The 21771-nt window shown below is 45.7% G+C and overlaps 1 protein-coding gene across 1 annotated transcript in view; it reads left to right on the top strand.

Annotated features, from left to right (window-relative positions):
- PARM1 (prostate androgen-regulated mucin-like protein 1) overlaps positions 1–21559 on the top strand; it is a 105888-nt gene extending 84329 nt beyond the window's left edge. The window contains exons 3-4 of the mRNA XM_035004798.1: positions 4493–4571; positions 17724–21559. Of these exons, the coding sequence (XP_034860689.1) occupies positions 4493–4571; positions 17724–17808 (164 nt within the window). The 3' untranslated portion in view covers positions 17809–21559. The remainder of the gene's footprint in view (positions 1–4492; positions 4572–17723) is intronic.
- Positions 21560–21771: the final 212 nt, after the last annotated feature.

The raw sequence follows: 21771 nt of genomic DNA, 5'->3' as shown, positions 1-21771 counted from the left end.
TTTCTTTCTTTCTTTCTTTCTTTCTTTCTTTCTTTCTTTCTTTCTTTTCTTCCTTTCTTTCTTTCCTTTCTTTCTTTCTTTCTTGCCAATATTACATTTATTCATTCGGCATTAAATAAATGAATCAAGTACCCACCACGGGCTAGAGACTGCACCTGGGGTTGAGAGTGCAGGAAGTAGGGGAAGAGATGCAGGATGAATATGGTTAGAACCTGCCTGGGGAAGCTCATAAACACAACAGAGAGCGTTTGAAAGAAGCAGACACAGAATGCTGAGAACCCACAATAACATGGTCATTTGCATGGGGGTGTCAGGAAAGCTAATCAGAAGGGTTGGTATTTAGTTAGGTCACCAAGAAAGCTGGGAAAGGGGCCAGTGGAAGTAACCTGTATATGTTAGTGATTACAAATGCCAAGCCGGGAATGAAATAGGCCAGGGTTCGAATGTCAGCTTAACCATTTATCAGACTGTAAAACTTGAATCAAGTTCTTGATTTCTCTGAGCCTTAACTTCCTCATCCATGAAATGGGACTCAGTCCACTCATCTCATAAAGAGAATCAAGTGACAGGATCGCCATCAGGCTCTTGGCACAGTACTAGCCCAAAGTACCCACAGGGTAGAGGTGACTATGGTTGTTCTTTAGCCTGTTTATTTTTGTTCTGCGTTGTTGTGAAGGTGGTGAAGTGGCCCGCTGAGAAATGCCAGCCTCCAGAGAGGCCGGGTGTTCCAGGAGGCTTGGCATGGATCTTCAGCAGCCCTCTGGTCAGGCAGAACATGTTGGCAGGGTGGAATGTGCTAGCACAGTGGAATATTCTTGCATCTTGGCTTATAAAATATACAGATAAGTTTCCTCCAACTCTCTCTAATGCCTTCTGGCTCCAGGGCTCTTCAGCATGCGCCACACCCAGTCTGTAAGGAGCATGTCCCACTGAGGAGGAACCGAAATGCCAGCCACCTTCCCATCCCCTGCTCTCAGCGCCCTGCCCACCAAGTGGCCATACCTTCCTCACAGGGCAAAGGCTTCGCTGCCCCAGCCACACCTTCCTCATTCTCTGTCTCCCTGCCCCTCCTTGAAAAAAGAGTCAGTAGGAGGAGAAGGGGAATTCCAGTTTAGTTTAAACAGAACTCGGGGGCGGGGCGGGGGGGGGATGACATTTGTTTTCACAAGGAGGAAATCAAGCCTTTTCAGTTACCATAAAAATTGTGCTGATGTTGGCTCAGCAACCCCCTCATATGCTCGAACCATGATGCCCTGAGGTACGGAACTTCCCAGGATGAGGTTCCTGGCTGCTTCTGAAGGGAGCAGCCGCTCTGGGGGTCAGAGCAGGCTCAGCCCACAAGACCTCCTAGGCTCAGGGCCTGATAGAGAGCGACTTCCAAGGGACCCTGGCTCCCGTGGCTGGCACCCCGTGAGAAGAGACGGCGGCCGGCAGAATAGTTAAGAAGATGTCCTGAATATTTCAGTACAGCCTATTTTACCCCACACGTCTTGGCCTCATATCCAGCAGTACCAACCCTCAGGAGTACCCCTTTGCTCAGCTGCCCTCAGGAGCCCATCGGGGGAGAATCACCTGCTAATCCCTGGTCTGGTCATAGAGGCTGCCCTCTGTGAACAAGGAAGGATGGCCTTGAGAGCCCCATTTGAGGATTGGGGCTACATCGAGAGCTAGAAGACAGCCACCAGCCACTGAGAGGGGCAGCGGGTCACTCTGTCACTTGCCTTGTTTTGAAAAAGAACAGCACTTGAGTTGGGGAACTGCCTGATTTATCTTTAGAAAGAGGCGACGTATAAATATATCCAGTAAATCGCAGAATTGGAGGCGATCCAACTGCCTAGGGTTACGAAAGAAACTTTGAAAAAGGTCAAACCTACAGTTTCCTGTATTAAACTCTGCTGGCACAGGAAAGAAAAGTCTTATAGAGAAATCAACTATAGTCTGTCTCTTCTCCTGTTTTTTTTTTTTTTTTGGAAGGGGCAAATTAAATTTAAAGGTCAGTTTTTAAACAGCTCCTAATTGCAACCACTGTATCTCTTTGAATCTTGAAAGGCCCCCATCACCTTACCTTGCAGTCATAATCCTCATTTCACAAGCTCTTAAAAGAGCTTTTAAGAGGCTTCAGTGAACTTTGAATTGTTCTAATTTCAGCACAGTTTGGAGGCCGTGAAGCTAAGTGCAGCCTTTCAAAGCAGGGGTGGAAGTTTTCCATAAGGGGATCTGACCTTGAACTTTCTCTACATCGATCGGATCTGCACATCTGAGCATTCCGTGCCATAATTCTGTCTTTACGGTGGTAAAAAAAGGGGAAGAGAATTAACCTGATAATTACACGAATCTGGCTCTGAAGGGTTCCAGGAGCAAGGAGGTGGGCATGTGAGCGTCCACATGTGTGGAAGCTCTGAAAGGGTGGAATGTGGTCAGCCTGTGTGGACACATCAAGCTCTGGCCTTAGCCTCAGTGTTAGTTAGCAGTGGACCTCTTTGGCTCTCTTTTAGAAATTCTAAATTTAGAAATTGGCTCTCTTTTAGAAATTCTTTAGAAAGCATGGATGTTTCATGTAGCCTTCTTCCACTCAGAACTTTTGGGGAGTTACTAAAGAGTTAATAACTAGACTGATTTGCTTCTTAGCTCTGTTCTAATTCCTTTGGTGGAAGGGCTAATGAGAAGAACAATATACAAAAGCCATTCATAAGAGAGGGAAAGAAAGAAAAGGAGAAATGACAAAATAATCTACAAACGACAAGTCTCCAAAAATGTGGGGGCAGATCCATCACCCTTGAGATCCAGTACACGACAGGTGGGCACTGGCCCAGGACGGTACATTTTGGATAAGACTTCCATTCGGTGTACGTGGCACCTGCTAAAGTCATGGGGGCAGAGGGAGCAGCTCTTCTTTCTCGGTTGCTGCAGGTGAATGGCATGCGAGTCAGTGTTACCTAAATAGCCCATGTTACATTCGCAGCGACTGATGGAGGCACACTTGAATCCACATATTCGGACTCTAGATCTCTGATGCTCTTTCCAGTGCGATTAAGAGTCCCGTTCATTTGTTGAAGTAGTAAACAGTTTGCCAGTGGCCTGAAAGAGTACATGGTGTCCCTAACACCAGGTTTAGTGCCCAAAAAGCCCCTTTCACTATTAGGGGACGAGAGCCCAGTTGATTCTTTGCATTTCTCAGGTAGAACAAAGCTGAAGTAAATACATTCTTGGTCCGAAGCTCACACAAAAAAGAGTGTTGTGCTTCAAAGTAGTCATCTTGGGAAGCAGTACGGTGGTTCTTACAAGGCTACCTGCTCAAAGGGTTTTTAACTGCCCACCAATAGTTGCCTTTGGAGCCAGATTTCAGATTACACAATAAAACATTCATGTTACTTTATAATTACACCTGGTAATTTCCATACACAGAAAACAGCGTTACCTCTCAGACCAGACCGTAGCTTTACACCAAACTTGACTTTCGTCTCTACAAAATCAAATTTACCTTTCGAGGATGAAAACTCAACACACTTCCCAAAAAGGAGTTTTTTTTTAAAAAATGCTTTGACTTGATGGCATCATTGAAATGAGTGCATCTCCTACCAAGATGATCCTTTTGAAGTGGACACTGCTGATACAGCTGTGTGGTTCTGGTTTATTTAAAAACCAACCACTGGGGCGCCTGGGTGGCTCAGTCGCTAAGCGTCTGCCTTCAGCTCAGGTCATGATCCCAGGGTCCTGGGATCGAGTCCCGCATCGGGCTCCCTGCTCTGCGGGGAGCCTGCTTCTCCCTCTCCCACTCCCCCTGCTTGTGTTCCCTCTCTCGCTGCGTCTCTCCCTGTCAAATAAATAAATAAAATCTTAAAATAAATAAATAAATAAATAAATAAATAAATAAATAAATAAATACCAACCACTTACTTTGTAGTGACCCTTGAATAAAACATCCCAAGCCTCCCAAGATCTCCCGAGGGTAGAGAGAGGAGCCAGAGCCTATAAAAGAAGAAAATAGGATGTCGGGAGGTTTGCAGTCCCCCACCCCTGCCACCAGTGACAGCAGGCAGCAAAACGGCCTGCTGTCGTTCTTAAAACAACAAATATCACTGGACACTGTTTTCGGAACTCCAGGCCAGCCACACGGTCTTAGTAAAGTTGGCCATTTACCCAATCTCTCAGAGCCTGAGAAGCGTATTGGTAACAGAATTAAGATCCTGGGTTTGGGGGCGCCTGGGTGGCTCAGTCGTTAAGTGTCTGCCTTCGGCTCAGGTCATGATCCCGGGGTCCTGGGATCGAGTCCCGCATCCGGCTCCTTGCTCAGCAGGGAGTCTGCTTCTCCCCTGCCTGCCGTTCCCCCCTGCTTGTGTTCTCTCTCTCTCTGTGTCAAATAAATAAATAAAATCTTTTAAAAAAAGAAAAGAAAAGATCCTGGGTTTCGTTCTAGCTCTGACTTCTGTGCAGACCGATGGAAGTGAATGCCCTTGCTTCATCTTCTCCCTCTGCCTCTCCTCCCCTGCAGGCAGCATCGCCGCCATTACGGTGACGGTCATTGCCGTGGTGTTGTTGGTGTTTGGAGTCGCAGCGTATCTGAAGATCAGGTGAGACGCACCTTATTCTTCCTTACGGAGAAAAGAGTTCCATTTTGTCACGCTGCGGGCTGAGAGCTGGTTTGCTGAGGGCTTGTGTCCTGATAAGCACCTGAGCTCTTGGGAATGCTGGTAGGGATGGAGCAATGGCCGTCGTAGCATGCGCTGGACAGGAACCCACGGTGCGGTGTTTGAACCTTGGCAACGCAGAAGAAATAAGCGGGTGTATACGGCATGATGATGGAAGGAGGATGGACCTGCAGTCAGGAGACGGAGGCTGTGGCCCTCTGCCCTTAACTCCCCTCCTCACCCTGAGAAAGCCACATGCCCCCCGAACCTCAGGTTCTTCATCTGGGAGATGGGGTGGAGGCTCAGTGGTTCGTAAATACGAATACCACTGTGTGGATGTGTGCCCAGTCTGTAAGGAGGTTTTCACTGATTCTAAAGCAAAATGTTGAAAATACAAGGAAAGTGTAGTATTTTCGGGGCGCCTGGGTGGCTCAGTCGTTAAGCGTCTGCCTTCGGCTCAGGTGATGTTCTCAGGGTCCTGGGATCGAGTCCCGCCTTGGGCTCCCTATTCAGCAGGGAGCCTGCTTCTCACTCTCCCTCTGCTCCTCCCCTCTGCTTGTGCTCGTTCTGTTTCTCAAATAAATAAAAAATCTTTAAAAAAAAGAAAAAGGAAAAGAAAGTATAGTGTTTTCTATAAAATTAGATTCCCCCCCTGAGATTATGTCCTTATATTTTTGGCTTTAAAATATCTCATCTTTTATGAAATGAAGGTGATCATGGATGGCAGCTGAGTTTTTACTTGCTTTAGCTAAATAGAAAGTTGCAACAGTCTGTGAGCCCCCAATTTTGTTGTCTACTGCTTCGTGAAATCCCAAAGGCTCAAAAACCACATTACTTACCCTGAGGGTCCTTACAGCTGGAACATGCCTAATGGCAAGTGACAGTCTTATTTGCCAGTCTCTGCAGGGCCTCTAACAAGGGACAAAAGGCCATGTGCCACCATGAGCACAGCCACTCTCTGACCTCCTCCCACAGCTGGGGCCATCTTTACGGTAGCTCCGGGCAGACCCTGTCACTCCGTCCCTTAAAAGCCCCCAGTGACGGGGCGCCTGGATGGCTCAGATGGTTAAACGTCTGCCTTCAGCTCAGGTCATGATCCCAGGGTCCTGGGATCGAGTCCCGAATCGGGCTCCCTGCTCAGCGGGAGCCTGCTTCTCCCTCTCCCTCTCTCTCTCTGTCTCTTATGAATAAATAAATAAAATCTTTAAAAAAAAAAAAAAAAAAAAGCCCCCGGTGGCTTCCCCCTGTACTTAGAATTATTTTCTTTTTTAAAGATTTTATTTATTTATTTATTTGAGAGAGAGAGAATGAGAGAGAGAGAGAGAGAGAGAGCACATGAGAGGGGGTAGGGTCAGAAGGAGAAGCAGACTCCCTGCCGAAAGCAGGGAGCCCAATGTTGGACTCGATACCAGGCCTCCAGGATCATGACCTGAGCCGAAGGCAATCACTTAACCAACTGAGCCACCCAGGCGCCCCTGTACTTAGAATTAAATTCTAACCCCCCAGCTTGGCCCTCAAGGTCATTCATGGAGCCTGTCCTACCTCTTCTCACTCATCACTTCTCTCTCTCCATCTGAACCACCGAGTCGCAGTCACACAGGCTTTCTGTCCGATTCTTAGAACGTGCCAGGCTCTTTTTCTCTCCAGGCCCTTGGCTCTTGCCCGACCCTGTCTCTGAAGGCTTTTCTTCTAGCTCTTTCTCATGCAAGGTTTTCACATCACATCCTCCAGAAGACTTCCCTTCCAGTTTGGTGCCTCATTACTTTTGTTCTGGCTACCACCACTGTTTATTATTTTATTCATTGTTTTATATATTTGTTTACTTGTTTATTGTCTCTTTTCCCCACACAAAAAATGCTAAGCTCCATGAGGACCCAGACTTTGTGAGCACAACACTGGGTGCAAAGATGCTCAATAAACTGAATAAGTAAACAACGTGTTTATCATCTCTGCCGCACATTCCCTTTGCTGCCCTCTCTCATCTCTTCTGCTCACCCCAGCCCAAACCAACACCCACCAGGAACCTCTCCCATGCTCTTTCCCTTTTACCTCCCTCCATCTTTTGTTCTAAATTGTGCACCAGCTCAATCTAATGATGGTGTCAAGTCTGAGAATGCCGCGTGATATCACCAGTATCTAAGGTACAAGGAACAGGAAAGCCAGGTTTCAAAGAGAAATTGGAATTAAAGGGCCAGCGTTACCTGTATCTAAAAGCCTTTATGAAAGCATCCTTGTCTCCTTCATTGCTTAAAACATCTCTTTTCTCCACTAAGTCTGTATTTCCTTGACCAAAAATTAATTTTATGAATTATATCTTACTAAATGGTACACTTTTCAGTCCATTTCATTACTAGTTTATCACTGCAGATACGCTGTTTTCATTAGGAGTTAAATTGGCTCTTATGAGCTAGTCTGGAACCCTCATTCCCACTTTGTGTTGGGGTGGGAGGAGGCAAAAGTGGAACTTACGGATAAACTTTAGAATCACTCTGCAGTCACAGTGGTGAGTTTCTGAAGGGCTGGGTCACAAAAAATATGACCTCCACTGAAATGTGGAGTGGAATAGAAATGCTTTCGTCTTGCCACACATTTGCCAAAAATGATCTTTGTCTTGACTCCAGGCAAGAATTCAGGTTTACCATCTCAAACCACTGCCTAATCTACAGGCAGTCTAGAACAGTGGTTAAGAATTCAGACTCCTTGGGGCGCCTGGGTGGCTCAGTCAGTTAAGCATCTTGCCTTCGGCTCAGGTCATGATCTCGGGGTCCTGGGATCGAGCCCTGCATCGGGCTCCCTGCTCAGGGGGGAGTCTGCCTCTCCCCCTGCCTCTCACTTATTCTCTCTCTCTCTCTCTCAAATAAATAAATAAAATCTTAAAAAAAAAAAAAAAAGAATTCAACTCCAGAAACCAGGAGGCCTCAGTTGGAATCCAAGCTCTACCAGTTTTCAGCAGGTTCTAGTGTGACCTGAGCATGTCACAGAGCTTCACTAAACTTCACTTCTCCTTCCTGTGTAAGATGGGGGCCATAATATTTACTTGGTAGCATTGTTGGGAAAATTAATGGACACTGCTTCCCAAGTACATAGCACAGCCATCAGCATCAGCATCATCAAAGAGGTCACCGAGAAGGAAGGGCCCCCAGGAAAACAGTTGCTTGACAGTTACTGAGTGTTAGCTATGTGCCAGGCCCTCCTCTGAGCACTGGGGTCCCACCAGTGATGTGACACAATCCTGCCATCACAGAACATACTGCATTTGGAATATTTTGTTAGCAGGTCATTAAAATCAGTTCTAATGAGTGCTGATTAAAATTGCATAACGTTTTATTTTAAAAATTTAAAGAGTGTTTTCTCTAGGCATTCTCAACACCAGATAAATTCAGTGAATAATTAAGATGAAGTAGTCACTGTTTCTCTCCCCCATATAGGTCCTCCCTCTTAAATGTAGAAAGGCCCCAAGGGGATAAGTTTAAGGTTGTTATTTTTCTTTGGGACTATAAATTTAAGGATGGATAAAGTGACCAGACCCCTGTTTAGAAACCCCCTAAGGAAAGCCCCTTTCTGCTGCTCTGATAATTATTTTGGCAAAATGATAACATAAGGAGGTTAAGAGCCCTCACGAATATTAAGGCTATGCCAAAACCCTTTCAAGTGTTATTTTGCCAGATTCTTGGAAAGCCCCACTTATCATTCATCAAAAATACATCTGGATCAATTGACAAATATGTGTGTGTGTGTGTGTGTGTGTGGGTGGGTGGGTGGGTGGGTGTGCGTGCGCGTGCATGTGTACCTAGGGTTAGGTTTTCCCTTGGCTGCAAGTTTATTGCATTCCTATCATCCCAGACTTCTGAGAACAGTAACATGACAAGAGGTCTGTCTTCTGTGGTCCTTCCGCTCACTTGGCTGGAGCAGCAAGTGACTGAAATCACAACCCAGAAGGGAACCATTTCTGGCCTGCAGCCAGTGGGCTATCAGCCTGGCCCAGCCAGGGTCCCTACAAATGCAAAAGAAGAGTCTGCTTCAAAAGGCAGCCCCACAACCAGGAGAAGAGCATGTCTTGTAAGCTCTGCTAACTGGCTCAGTCGGTTCACCTTTTCCCAAATCCTGATTCCCTCTGAAGGCATCGGCCGCCTCCACCATCTACTTCCACACTCCTATTCTTCCGGGACCTGTGACCCCTAGTTCTGTCACAATATCCCCTGCCTAGAGAACCACCTCCTTCTGTCACTAAGCCACTGTTGGAAGTGACTTATAAACACGAACTGCCCTGAGCCTGCCGGGGCTCTTCTCCATCAGCGACCCCACATCTTCACTGGCAGTGGTGTGGCGGGGAGGGAGGAGAGTGGGCTTTGCGGTCAGGTTTAACACGGACCCTTCTCCTCACTGGTTAGGGGGCCTTGGGCAAATTATAATCTCCCTGATCCTTAATTTCTTCATCTGCAAAAATAGAGTGGATAACACCTCTCAAGGTTGTTTTGAAGATGAAATGGAGTAATGAAGATAGAGCACCTGGTGGTTAAGAACATGTACTCTAAGCAAATTTATTAATCACTGTGATCAGTTTTATAGTTCTATGAGTATAACTATATATAACTGTGTTAGTATTACGGTACTAACTCAGGTTAGGTAATACTAATACCTAACTAATCCTATACCTAATACCGAACTCGGGATCGTTACAAGGATTAAGTTATAATACAGATAAACATTCGGCGCCGGGTGCAAGGTGAGGGCGGAGGAGGGGCTAAAGCCTGTCATCGTAATTGTTGTCACAACAGTACTTACTACCTCGGTGCTCAATTAGATGGTCGCAGCGGACAGTTCCATTCACTAGGCATCGGGGATTCAGAGAGGGGAGGGGGAAGATGACACAGCAGCTCAGGTTTCTAACTATGCCCCGATGGGCAGATGTCCACGTTCCCTTTGATGGTTTTGGTTGTGTTGTCTTCTGCATGCCTGTGAGGCTGCGTCCATGTTATAGGTTCGTAAGCAGAAACTACTTCTGAGCAGTCTTGATTCCAAGGCTTATTTGCAACTTGAAAAGAAAGCAAAAGCCCTGCCTGCCTCTTGCAGAAGGGTGTCTTTAATTCGTGCTGATTGAAGAATGAGGTAAGTCGGTTTTGTTTTTGTTTAAATGGGCTCAAGACTGTTCTGCCAGGAGATAATCCCCTGCGCGGGAGACGGTGTCTGCTATCGCCAGCAATGTGGATGCTGCTATAATTAGGTGTGGGTAACCCAGGGGGACAACACGGGCTGTTCCCGTCACCAAAATAAATGTGATCTTGATTTATAGACACAACAGGGCCTGGCTCGTAAGGCATTTTGTTAGAAGTCACCTGTTCTGCTTTAAGTCTTCCAGTGATTACATTTTATACAACTGGATGCCTTTTGGTTGGTGGTAGGTTTAACGAGTTAGCCCAGCCAACCATTAAGTCTAAGATCTTCTAGAATTTGTTACTGACGGGCTGACTTTTCAGATCAGCTTTTGGCATTCTGTAGGTCCAGCTGACTTGATTCGCTAGCTCCATGGTTCTGAAACGTTAATGTGCATAAGAATCAATGGGGGAGCTTATAAACACAGTTTCCTTTCAGGTGACGACTCGACAATGTTAGCAGCTTCTCCTGAATGTTCTCCTGAACCCAATTTATTTATGTCCTAACTTATTTTGACAAAAATCCAAAAAAGGGGAAGATGCTTAGAGGTGATACTATACAAAAGCTTCATGAAGGAACTAGGTCTTAAAAGAAATTAAATGAAAATGAAAATGAAAATGAAATTCAATTTAGTATCCTGGATTTTATCCGCAGGATGTGTCCATGCCTTATCTAGGCAAAGTTAGGTACTCTTCTCTGCTAAACATTGGAAAAACAGCTTCGATGGGTATTGGACAGCTCGTTGTCATGTTCCAACTTAGCATACTTATGCTTAGCAATCAATTTTACCCACTTATAGGCCAATATCAGTCTGTGAAAACATGTGGGATTAGCAAATACCAGTCTATAGAAATGTTTATCATTGAAAAAAATCTGTATTTATATCTGAACTCGCTTATGTAACCCATTCATCACTTTTTCCCCTTCAAGTGTCTAGTGCGTTCCTCATGGCCATTGTCCCTGTTCACAGATCTGTCATCATGGGTCTTTAGAAGAAATACATTTCAAGACAGTCCCCCCAAAAAACAAACAAACAAAAAATCACAGTTTCCTGGGTGTGGTCCCCATAGGTTCTGATGCAGTGTGGCAGCTCACAGGTGAGGACAATGCTGCAGGCTGTGAAAACCATACTTTGAGTAACCCTGATCTACCTCTGTCCGCCAACACTCCCAACACACACACTGTAGATACGGTACCCCCAGTGCCGTATCTTGGCTACTTTGGACATGTTGATCCCGCTGCTAGAGGTGTCTTGGCTACTTTGGACATGCTGATCCCCCTGCTAGAGGTGTCTTGGCTACTTTGGACATGCTGATCCCCCTGCTAGAGGTGTTTGGTTCGTCTCTTTTTTTAATCTGGCTAATTCCAAATTGTCTAGTGTGAAAGAGATGCTCTCAGGGAAGCCTCCTCCCCACCATCTCCAGGGGGAGCCCCTTACCACAAGCTTCTCCTTTGTATGACTCAGTTCCCTATCCTGGACTCACTGCCTTCTTTGTCAGTCTGCTCCACTAGAAGGATAAAAAGCCCCTCGCAATACCATTCATTCCTGGAGGAGTGAATGATTCTGGGTAGCAAAATTTGGGGTACAGCAGCAGTGTTCATTTATTCCAAATAGGGGGAAATGGGGTTTAGAGAAGGGGGAGCTTGTGGGAATCTGTTAAAACCATATACTTTCATTAGTTACCTCATGACTCTGAACTTCTTTACAAATAAACAGGTGTTTCAATATGTGGGCCTCTTCTGTGATGAGTGTCTGCCAGGATGATACTGGCAGATCATTTTAAAATAGAAAACAAACAAATTTCGGGCGCCTGGGTGGCTCAGTTGGTTAAGTGACTGCCTTCGGCTCAGGTCATGATCCTGGAGTCCCGCATCGGGCTCCCTGCTCGGCAGGGAGTCTGCTTCTCCCTCTGACCCTCCCCCCTCTCATGTGCTCTCTCTCATTCTCTCTCTCTCAAATAAATAAAACCTTTAAAAAAAAAAGAAAACAAACAAATTTCATCTACTCCTTCAAAGTAAAGGTGATTATTTATAGATAAATTCAAAAGTAACTGCTCTTTAAAAGAAACCCAGACTGTGGACAGAAGACCTTGAAAATGAATGATTGGAATGTTTCCATCGTTGGGATTTGGGTACAAAGACAGGACTGATAGGTTTCCTAAGTTACGATACTCATTCTGCCACCGACTTGCTACAGTCGCTGTAAATTCACCCCTAATGGTCACAGCTTTCTTAGCCTCAAAACGTCGCTGATCGTGTTCCTTTCCTAGTTTGGACAAATGTGACATGGCTATATAAGATGTCACTATCAAGGGAAGCGGGGTGAAGGGCATATGGGAATTCTTTGTACCATCTTTGCAATTTTTCTATAAATCTAAAATCATTCCCATAATTAAATAATTTACTTTGAAACAATTATAGTTCAGTAGCTATCACACAGATACGTTGTTTGCTACTTCCTCAGAGCCTCTGCGCTTTCTGTTCTCTCTGCATGGTTTACCTCAGGCATCCACGTGGCTCATCCCACACTTCTTTCACCTGTCTGTTCAAATGTCATTTTAGTGAGACTTTTTTCTGATCACCATATTCCTAAGGACAATCCCCACCTCCCATGCGGAACTCCTCATTCCCCTCTGTTGCTCTGCTGTCCTCTACTGCACAGATTACCTTCCGCCATATTATTTTTCATGTCTTATCTGTTGTGCCTGCCCCCACTGGAACGTAAGGTCCCTTAGGACAGGGGTTTTGGGGGCGCCTGGGTGGCTCAGTTGGTTAAGCGGCTGCCTTCGGCTCAGGTCATGATCCCGGGGTCCTGGGTTGGAGCCCCACGTCCGGCTCCCTGCTCAGCGGAGAGCCTGCTTCTCCCTCTCCCTCTGCCTGCCACTTTGCCTACTTGTGCTCTCTCTATCTATCTGTCAAATAAATAAATAAAATCTTAAAAAAAAAAAAAGGACAGGGGTTTTGGTCCGTTTAGCTCACTGAAGTATCTCCCAGCCCCCGAATAGGGCCTAACAGATTGTAAGGTTTCAGTGTATCTTTAAATGAAAGGAACCAGGCAGGGAAATGACAGAGAAAGCAAGCCACCCAACAGAAACAAAGGAGACCATGGCAACTGTACCAAACTGGCTTCGCAAATGGATGATAAGAGTCTGAAGGCTTAATTACCAGTGACTAATGAGCTGTACATTAGGCTGTGTTTTCCCAGCACTAAGCCATATCTTTTTCATCTTTATGCCCCTCCTTCTTAGCACATAATAAGCGCTCACAATTGAATGGCAAGACTCACTTGACTTGAGAGGAGACAACTTGGGGGGTGTCACAATAAGCAAAGCTGGAGCCTAGAGGGAGATCGGGGCTTGACCCTTGTAAAGGAGAAGACATTTTCTCAAACAAGTGTGTGTCGACACAAGGGAAGTAAGACACTTCATTCATTTTCTTTTCTTTTTTTAAAAAAAATTTTATTTATTTGACAGAGAGAGACACAGCGAGAGAGAGAGAGCACAAGCAGGGGGTGTGGGAGAGGGAGAAGCAGGCTTCCCACTGAGCAGGGAGCCCGACGCAGGGCTCGATCCCAGGACCCCAGGATCATGACCTGAGCCGAAGGCAGACGCTTAATGACTGAACCCCCCAGGCGTCCTTCGTTCATTTTCAAAGACATTTGGGTTCCATTAAGTATCGATGCTGCAGTTATCTTAAAATAGGTACCATTGTGCAGTTGTGGGGAAGGCCTCCAACCGCAGATGTCTTCACTTCATGTCCCAGTTGTCACAGGCCATCAGCAATTAGGGACGAGGTGAGTAGGAAGGGCTGCTTCCTGTTAGAGCAAAGCCATTTGAGAAGGAAGCCATGAGGCCAGGGCTTGACACAAATCACTCCCTATTTTGTTCCCCCAGGTTCTGCTTTTAGCTCACGAACCCATACGATAGCAGCAACATGGGGCTCACAGCACAGAACCATTGATTAACTGTGAACTCTGTGCTGAGGGCTTTCAAGCCACATCATTGCCTCAGAGAAATGCAGAATTCTCTTTCCTCTTGGCAATAATTAAGGTCAAAATGGTGGCTCTGACCCTTTGTACTCTTTAGCAATATTTTCACCCGGCCCCAGTTATATTACGCAGTGAATTGCCCCAGACCGTACGAATCCCTGCTGGTATCGACCAAGCAAACTCTGTCTATGCTATTTATGTGTACCTGACGTGAGCCCGCATCATCAAGTATTTACGAAAGAACCACTGCCTCAAGAGCAACGTGTGAGATGTTCTGAGAATTCAAAGAAAAGTCAGAGGCAGCCTGCCCCCAAGAGGTTTACCATCTATGGGAGCCGCGGTGCAGCGAAGAGGAAACGTAGCTATGTTGGATGGTGCCAGTCTTGACAAAGAAATTGAGTAGACAAAACTGTTCTGATCTGGTGATGATGCCATTCATACCGACTGCTCTTCCAAGGGAAATGAGATGAAGCAGTGGTTCAGAAGAGAGCCGGGAGACCCAGATTTCAGTACCAGCTCTGCCTTTAAGTCATGTGCACACAGGCATCTAGATTCCTCGCGCCCCACTTTCCTTATCTCGAGGGTGAGGTTGTTTGCCCCTCGTGGACTCCACAAGTACCAATCTGAAAACCGCCCCATCACCATCTAAGACGTGCATGATTTAAGAAGTTCTGACCTAGAGAGACAGTTTAAAAGGATCATTAGTTATTCTCCTTTTATAAATTTTTAAATTTTATTTTTATTTTTTTATTATCATGCTCAGTTCGCCAGCATATAGTACATCACTAGTTTTTCATGTAGTGTTCAGTGATTCATTAGTTGCGTGTAACACCCAGTGCTCATCACATCACATGCCCTCCTTAGTGCCCATCACCCTGTCACCCTATCCCCCCACCCACCTCCCTTCTGAAACCCTCAGTTTGTTTCCCGGAGTCCAGAGTCTCTTATTCTCCTCTTAACTCACACACACACACACACACACGTGTTTATCTTCCTCTCTTTACAGTATGAGAGGATTGATGCAAACCTGGCTTGCATCCCAGCACACCCAGTTCTTCTTGCTTAGGCTCATTAATATATTAAAACAAGCCCTCCAGCTTCAGTACATTCCCAAATAGGGCTTATCTATAGCTTTTGCTTCACTTTCCTCAGTTATTGGTATTGTGCTCAACTCCCTGTACATTCCAACAAGAAGGCAAAGACAAATGAAAGTAAAGATCCCCCCTTTCCTTTCATTTTTCTAGTATTCGTATAGTGAACGTCTCTTATAATACAGCAGATTCAGGTACAGCTCTGATCAAATAGTCTTGGCCGGACAAACTATAAGCAGGAAAACCCAACGACCAAGAAAGTTTTAATCCTCTGACCCCACTCCAGCATAATGCTTTAAAAAAAATGCAAATACTAATATAAGAAACTGGTTTTCTAACTGTGCCCGTAGTGTGGTTGCAGGAGTTCCTGATGGAAGGGAGGCTTGCTTTTCCCTCGGTGCCCTTTTCCACTCTTTGCAGATTGGCCCTGTGCTTGTGTAAGTTTCATTATAATAAAAATTAAAAAGCGGTACCGGCCAACATTTACTGTGCTTTTACTATGTGCTAAGGCTTTTATAGGCATTACCTCATTTAATCCTCCCACCAGCCCTAACACATTTTAAGTTTCTCCAATTTATAGATGGAGAAACGGGGGATTACAAACATATTCGAGGACATACATCTGTTGACCCAACTGATACTTCTTGGGGATAAAATTATATGATAGATAATAAAATGCTGCGAGAAGTTATATTACCATACAAAGGCGAGGCAGGAGTACCCTATCAATAAAGGAACAGGTTTATTAGGTAGCTGTTGGCCAGGCTTGCAATGGTAAGTCATGCTAAAATTTAGGCTCGGCTCCAGTCATACAATCCCCAGGTTTTTACTTGTTCATTCTCTAGCTTCCATTGCTCAACCATCCTGTTGAAGGATTTGCTTGAGGCTGGAGGTGTTAAATGTGGGGGAGGTGTTGGCGATGCGTGGCCAGTGACCTTGTTTACCAAAACTGGCCTCCCCTCTTCCCGGCGATCAGAAGGTCAGTGGTGTATTACCTGTGGTCTCTGTCCTTCTCACACCCATGGAAATAAGTGGGCCTTAAGGGCAAACAAAGCATATTGTGGAACATCCTCAAATGTCCAGGTGCACAGCTGGGCCAGCTGAGCCAGCCCGCAGAAATCTGAGGACTAAGAATCTAAAACCAACTCAGCAAGGGCCTGATGCTTTGCAACAGATCATCTCTTTTCAAGTATCTGGCATATGGGAAGCAAGCTTCAGAAGAACAACAGCAGTTATTTTAACAACAGATAGAAGTGTAACAAATGCTTTTTGTGCCTTTCACACTGTGTTTTCGTTTTGTTCAGGTTTCATATCGAGTTGAGACAATAATTAGGGGGCGTGGGCCCGTTTGTCAGTACTATATCTAGCAGACGTGATCTCCAGTGGTAAGGTGTAATCATTCACACACGAACATGAACCTGAGAGCCATTCTATGTTCATTTTGTGATGTTCTCCTCATCCTGAGAGTACTTTTAGCCATACAATGACTACAGTCCTCTCTGGGAAGCTCCCATCTTGTGAACAGATTGGCTTTTGGGGATTTTTTTTTTTCCAATCACTGGTTCTTCCGCAAACATTTATTAAGGACTTACTATGTGCTAGATATTCTTCTAGGCATTGGAGATAGTGCCAAGAACAAACAAAGTCGTCACATCATCCATACTTAGAGTTTAGTCAGGGAAGGTGGCAATCACAAAATAAACAAGTAAATTATATAGTATGTTAGAAGGTGATGAGTACTTTGAGAAAATGAAGCCAGGAATGCTGGGAGTGGGGGGTGGGAGTTGCAAGTTAAACAGAGTTCCTGAGAGAGGCCTCACTGAGAAGGTGACATTCGTGCAAAGACTTGACAGAGGTGAAGGAAGGCGATCTGGAGGCCAGCTGTTCCAAGCTGAGGGAACAGTACATGCAAAGGCCCTGAGGCAAGAGTGTGCCAGCCGTGATGGGGCGGAGCAAGGAGGTGTGGTTGGAGCAGAGGGAACAAGAAGGACTGGAATAGCAGCTGATGTGCTCAGAAAAATAACAGGGGCCAGATCCAGAGGGCTTTGCAAACCATCCTAATGATTTTGGCTTTTACTCTGTGAGATAAGGAGCCACTCCATGGTTTTAAACAGAGGAGCGAGAACTATCTGATTTCAGTTTCTTACAGAAATAATACTAATTGTGAGACAGGTTCCCAGAACAACTAGTCAAAGCCTGTTAAACCCAAGTTGCCATTGAACTAAGGATGCTAATCAGACTCTGGGAAGCTCAGAGCACGGGATCTGGACCCAGGAGGTGAGAATCTGACTCATAGCTCACTGGGGTAACTTGGTGCACGTCAGATCAACAGCTCGGAGAGAGAACTTCTCCCTGTCAAAGAAATAAGCAAGCAATACCCGCCCATGGCCTTATTTTGAGGATCAAGTAAAAATGGAACACAGAAACACTGTGTAGGTTGTAAAACACGATATGCAGGTCAGGAGGGGTGGTGGGAGCAACAGTGGTTGTGGTGGCGTCCTTATGATTCCTGGGAAAATTCAGTCCAGGACTGAAGTCAAATGCCAGGAATGCAACCTTCCCTTTGCTATTACTTATTAAGGAGCCATAGGAATGGGTCCTCCTCCTTCTCCAGCACTAGAGGTCAAGTAGAGAGACAAGGACCCAGCTGATCTCAATGGAAGGGGCCAGCTGGGCTCCCACGTGAGCAGTCCTAACTTCCAGGGGTCTGTAGACTGGGGCCTCCAGGGCTGGCAGGTGGAAGAATCGGGTCTCCCCTCCTGCGGGCCCCGGAAGCCTCCCCCGCACAGGCTGCCAGCCATTCGGCTCCCCTCAGGTGGGCAACTTCTCCAGATAACCACAGCTCTCTGCTCCCCCCACCAGGCATTCCTCCTACGGAAGGCTTTTGGATGATCATGACTACGGATCCTGGGGCAACTACAACAATCCTCTGTACGACGACTCCTAACGAAGGAACGTGGCCGGGATGAGGAAGAACTGTTGTTTATTTATAAAGTGCTTTCCCAGTAGAATTAATACAAGTACCTGATATGCATTGAGCGACAATCTCTTAAGCCCTGTTTCATTGGTTTGTTTTGTTTTCCTCCCTCTCCTCTGGCTGCTATAACTTCCCCTTTCTGCAAAAAGAATCATTGTTTAAAGGTGAGTGGAGGCTTCTTTGCAGCTGAAATGGGCCAGCCTGGAGCCGGACCACCGTGGTGGAAGCTTCCGTACCCGCTGCAGGATCCACCTTAAGAGGGACTGAGGGCCAGGGATCGAGTCGTTCCGTCGGGCAGGCTACTTTTAGGGGAACTTTTTGTTGGTGGTATTTCTCAAACTTTTTAGTTAGGAAATTACATTCAGTCTCAATGAGGGGAAAGGAAATGAGTACTGGGAGGACTTCCCCTTCAGGTGAGGGCGCAGGGGCTGCTCCGATTCCTTTTTAATCTCTGTTTGTATCTGCCAGGATGCCTGCTTGGCTCTGCGAGCGGGATCCCGGCTTCTTAACTGCCCAGTTAGTGGAAGAGAAAACCGGAAGGCACCCCGGGGAGGCCAGGAGGCCGAGGGACAGCTAGCATGTTGCTGTCAGATCGCAGCATGCCCTCTACCTGTTCTCCCCCCTCCAGGCTGCCCATCTCTGCTCTGCTCGGGATGCCCGTTCTGGTCAGCGGCAGCCGGCTGGCATCCGGCCCCGGGGGCTCTCCGCAGGAGAAGGCTGGGAGAGGAGTTTAGTTAGAGAAGAGAAAGGGGGAGGCGTGGGAGGGAGCGAGCCCTGGGGCAATGGAGGAGGCTGGGAAGGGAGGGCACGGAGGTCCACTTGGGGGAAACGAGGAATCAGCCCCCAATAACTAACAGAGATATCCACTGCTCTGAGGAACCTCTAGAAAGAATCCTTGCTTTATACCCACAAAACAGCTAGCTCACTGCCTTACTGTCTGTTGGATAATGGCTGTAGACTGTTTTGTAAAAAACTGTGAAGGCATTAGTCTATCTGCGGTTGCTCAGTGAGGCATTTCCATAGGAAACAGACACCACGATTAATCCATTTATTCTTCCTGTTCACTTACCTTACTAATTCTGCCCTCTAATTAACGAACACCCCCAGGTACATGGTCTTCAAATCCTCGATCTCGAATTTTGAAAAAGAACTGATATTGTTTGCAGATGGCCATTTACTGCAGTGGGTATCAACCGGCAGACAATTTTGCTCCCCAACGTTAGCCATTTAAAAATGTCTCGTGTCATTTTTGAGTGTCACAACCTGGGGGTGCCACTAGTAGATAGAGGCCACGGACGCGCTGAACATCCTACAATGCACAAGACAGCCCACTACAACAAAGAATTGCCTGGCCCAAAATGTCGGTAGTGCTCAGTTTAAGAAACCCTGGTTTCTTGAAATGCCCCTTGTGACAAAACAAGACACTCCCAGCTTAGTAACATTTTTTATTTTTACCTAAATGAAATGATTTGTTAAATTGTTACCTAAGAAGTATTCAGTTTGTTGGCTGATGGGTTGTTTTGGCATGTGTGGTTGCCTTTTTATTTCTGTGTGTTCTCTAGATAGCTTTATTTCGTAGCTAGAACTCTATCCTCCCAAAACACCTGATGTTAGTAACGGGCATCTTGTGTCCTGATTGGAGTAGGAAACTTCACGGATTAGGAAGCATCCATTGGGTCCTGATTCGGAATACATTCTCTTGTCCTACAGTGTCCTAAAGAACTTGAAACTGGATCAATTTTTATTTCTAAACTTGGACTTGCTGCCATGGCTGTTCTCAGAAATGTGACCCTCAGCTCAACCTATCACTCGCTGTGGTCCAGCAAAGTACTGACATGAAGACCACTGTTGCCATGCTGTTCGGAGATGCTAGGACCTGTGCTGTTCTCCACAGCCTGCCTTCCCACACTCTGAAATTATTCCTAAACTCCTTACGTATCAAAGGAGAATGAGCAAGCCCCAGAGGTACTTTACAACAGGACCAGGTAATGAGAAGTAGGCTGTCAGGAAATCTGATTAGCTCTGATTATTAAAAAACAAACAGACAAACAAAATGGACATTCTCAGAAAAATGGCCAGGGATGACCCATGTTGCCCCCTCCGGCTGTGCCGGGCCTGATTAATTGTCTCTCTTCCCTATCCTCCCCCCTTTATACAGCCTGTAGGCCTTCAGTTTAGCAAAGGAGAATTCAATAAAAACAGGACATCCCTTTATTTTCTCCCTTGGCCACAAACATTTTGACAAAATGTCCATGAAACAGCTAGCTTTAGAGCGTTGCTCTCCTGGATGCTGCTCCTATTATGACCACAGACTCAGTAAGCATCTTCCCTTACCAGAGTCTTCTGTTGTGCAAGAGCACCTGATGGGTTTGTTGCTCCTATTAACTTCCACATCCTTATGGCAAAGAGAGGGATCTGGGCCTAAAGCAGATGTATTCAGCAAGGTGACAGCTTCCCATAAAAAAACTCTAACCCTCCTTGTCATGGCAGTATAAAATACCTCCAGGGTGAACCTTATTTTGCCAAGTACTTTTTTTCTGAGTTGGCCAAAGAATTTGAACTGTATTCAACACATGTTGCTTGAAACACATACACCCCCCTGAAATACATGCTGATAATTGATGTCAGGGAGATATTCTGTCCAGGTCTGCGCAAGGGAAATTGCTCCAGTGGATCTAAAAAACAACCACTTTCATCCAGGAATAGGACTAGTCATAAAGTGATAGACTGTCAGAGCAGGAAGGAGGCAAGCAGCCTCTTCTAGACCGTACATTGCAAATGATGAAGAGTGGGATTCAACTTTGTTTTCTTTTCTCTTGGCCCCAGTGAAGTCTCCTGCCCTCCCTGGATGCCTGTCTTCATTTCTTAAATGAGGGTGATGCTTTCATATTGACCTCACCCCATGCTACCTCACAAATGTGTTGTGAGGATTCATGAAACGATGTCTACAGTGTTTTCAGTTTCTGGAGAGAAATATTTATAGACATCTTAAGTATTACATAGGTATATAAGTGATCTCAGTTTCAGTTTCCTGTTTGTAGTTATACTGGTGTGTTGTTCTGACTTAAATCTATAAAACAACAGCTGTATCTTGGCCACATCAGGCAGCTGTCCCAGCTCTGAGCTACCCCCCAGTGCATCTGACTGCAGGGTGAACCATGCCTGGGACCAGGAGAATGGTTTCCATCTCCAAATGAAAAGATGTCCCAGGACCTAGGTCTCACAGACTATTGAGTTAGGATCCAGAAGGTTAGGGTAATATAGGAAGGATACCTGAGCACTGATAGCAGTAGGCCTCTGGCCTTCACCATCCTGAAGTCTTCTGAGTTCTTTGTGGAGTTGATTTTGGTTTGATGTCATCCGTTTGCCCTTCATCTTGCTTGCAAGGGTGCACGGTTCAATCCCTCACGTATGGGAAATGAATTTTGCAACTGCGCCGTGTTGATTTGCACGTTGGATTCACCCTCTTTGCCTTTAACCTCTTTTTGGCAAACAAATGTACCATTTCAACTTTGATTTTAAAAGTGCTAGTTGGTACTGCTAAGAGTGGTAACTGAGAGACCAACGCCACATTGCTTTCTCGGGGTGAGTTAGCCAACATCATCTAACGATGGAAAGATGTGCAACTTCTTTGATATTTGATGTCATTGTATCTACATTTGTTGTAAGACATATTGCATACTAATTATATCGATTAAAGTTGTTAAAAGCTTGCACCTGACAGTGGTGACTCACATTTTGATATGTTTTGTTATTCAGGACATTCAGTTGATATGCTCCTATTAAGTACCCTTGACTTGTTCTTAAAGAAAATCTATCCCCCATCAATAAATAATATTTTCTGCACAGCGGGAAGGTCTCTCTGATCTCGAAACAGAATTGAAGGGTGTCAGAAATGAAGAAACTTTCCAAGCCGTCATTTTGCTCTTAACA

This window comes from Mirounga leonina, unplaced genomic scaffold (assembly GCF_011800145.1).
Source record: "Mirounga leonina isolate KUSES-001 unplaced genomic scaffold, KU_Mleo_1.0 Mir_129, whole genome shotgun sequence".
Classification (NCBI taxonomy): domain Eukaryota; kingdom Metazoa; phylum Chordata; class Mammalia; order Carnivora; family Phocidae; genus Mirounga; species Mirounga leonina.
The sequence above is the reverse complement of the archived record's forward strand: the minus strand, read 5'-3'. Positions and strand labels throughout refer to the sequence as shown.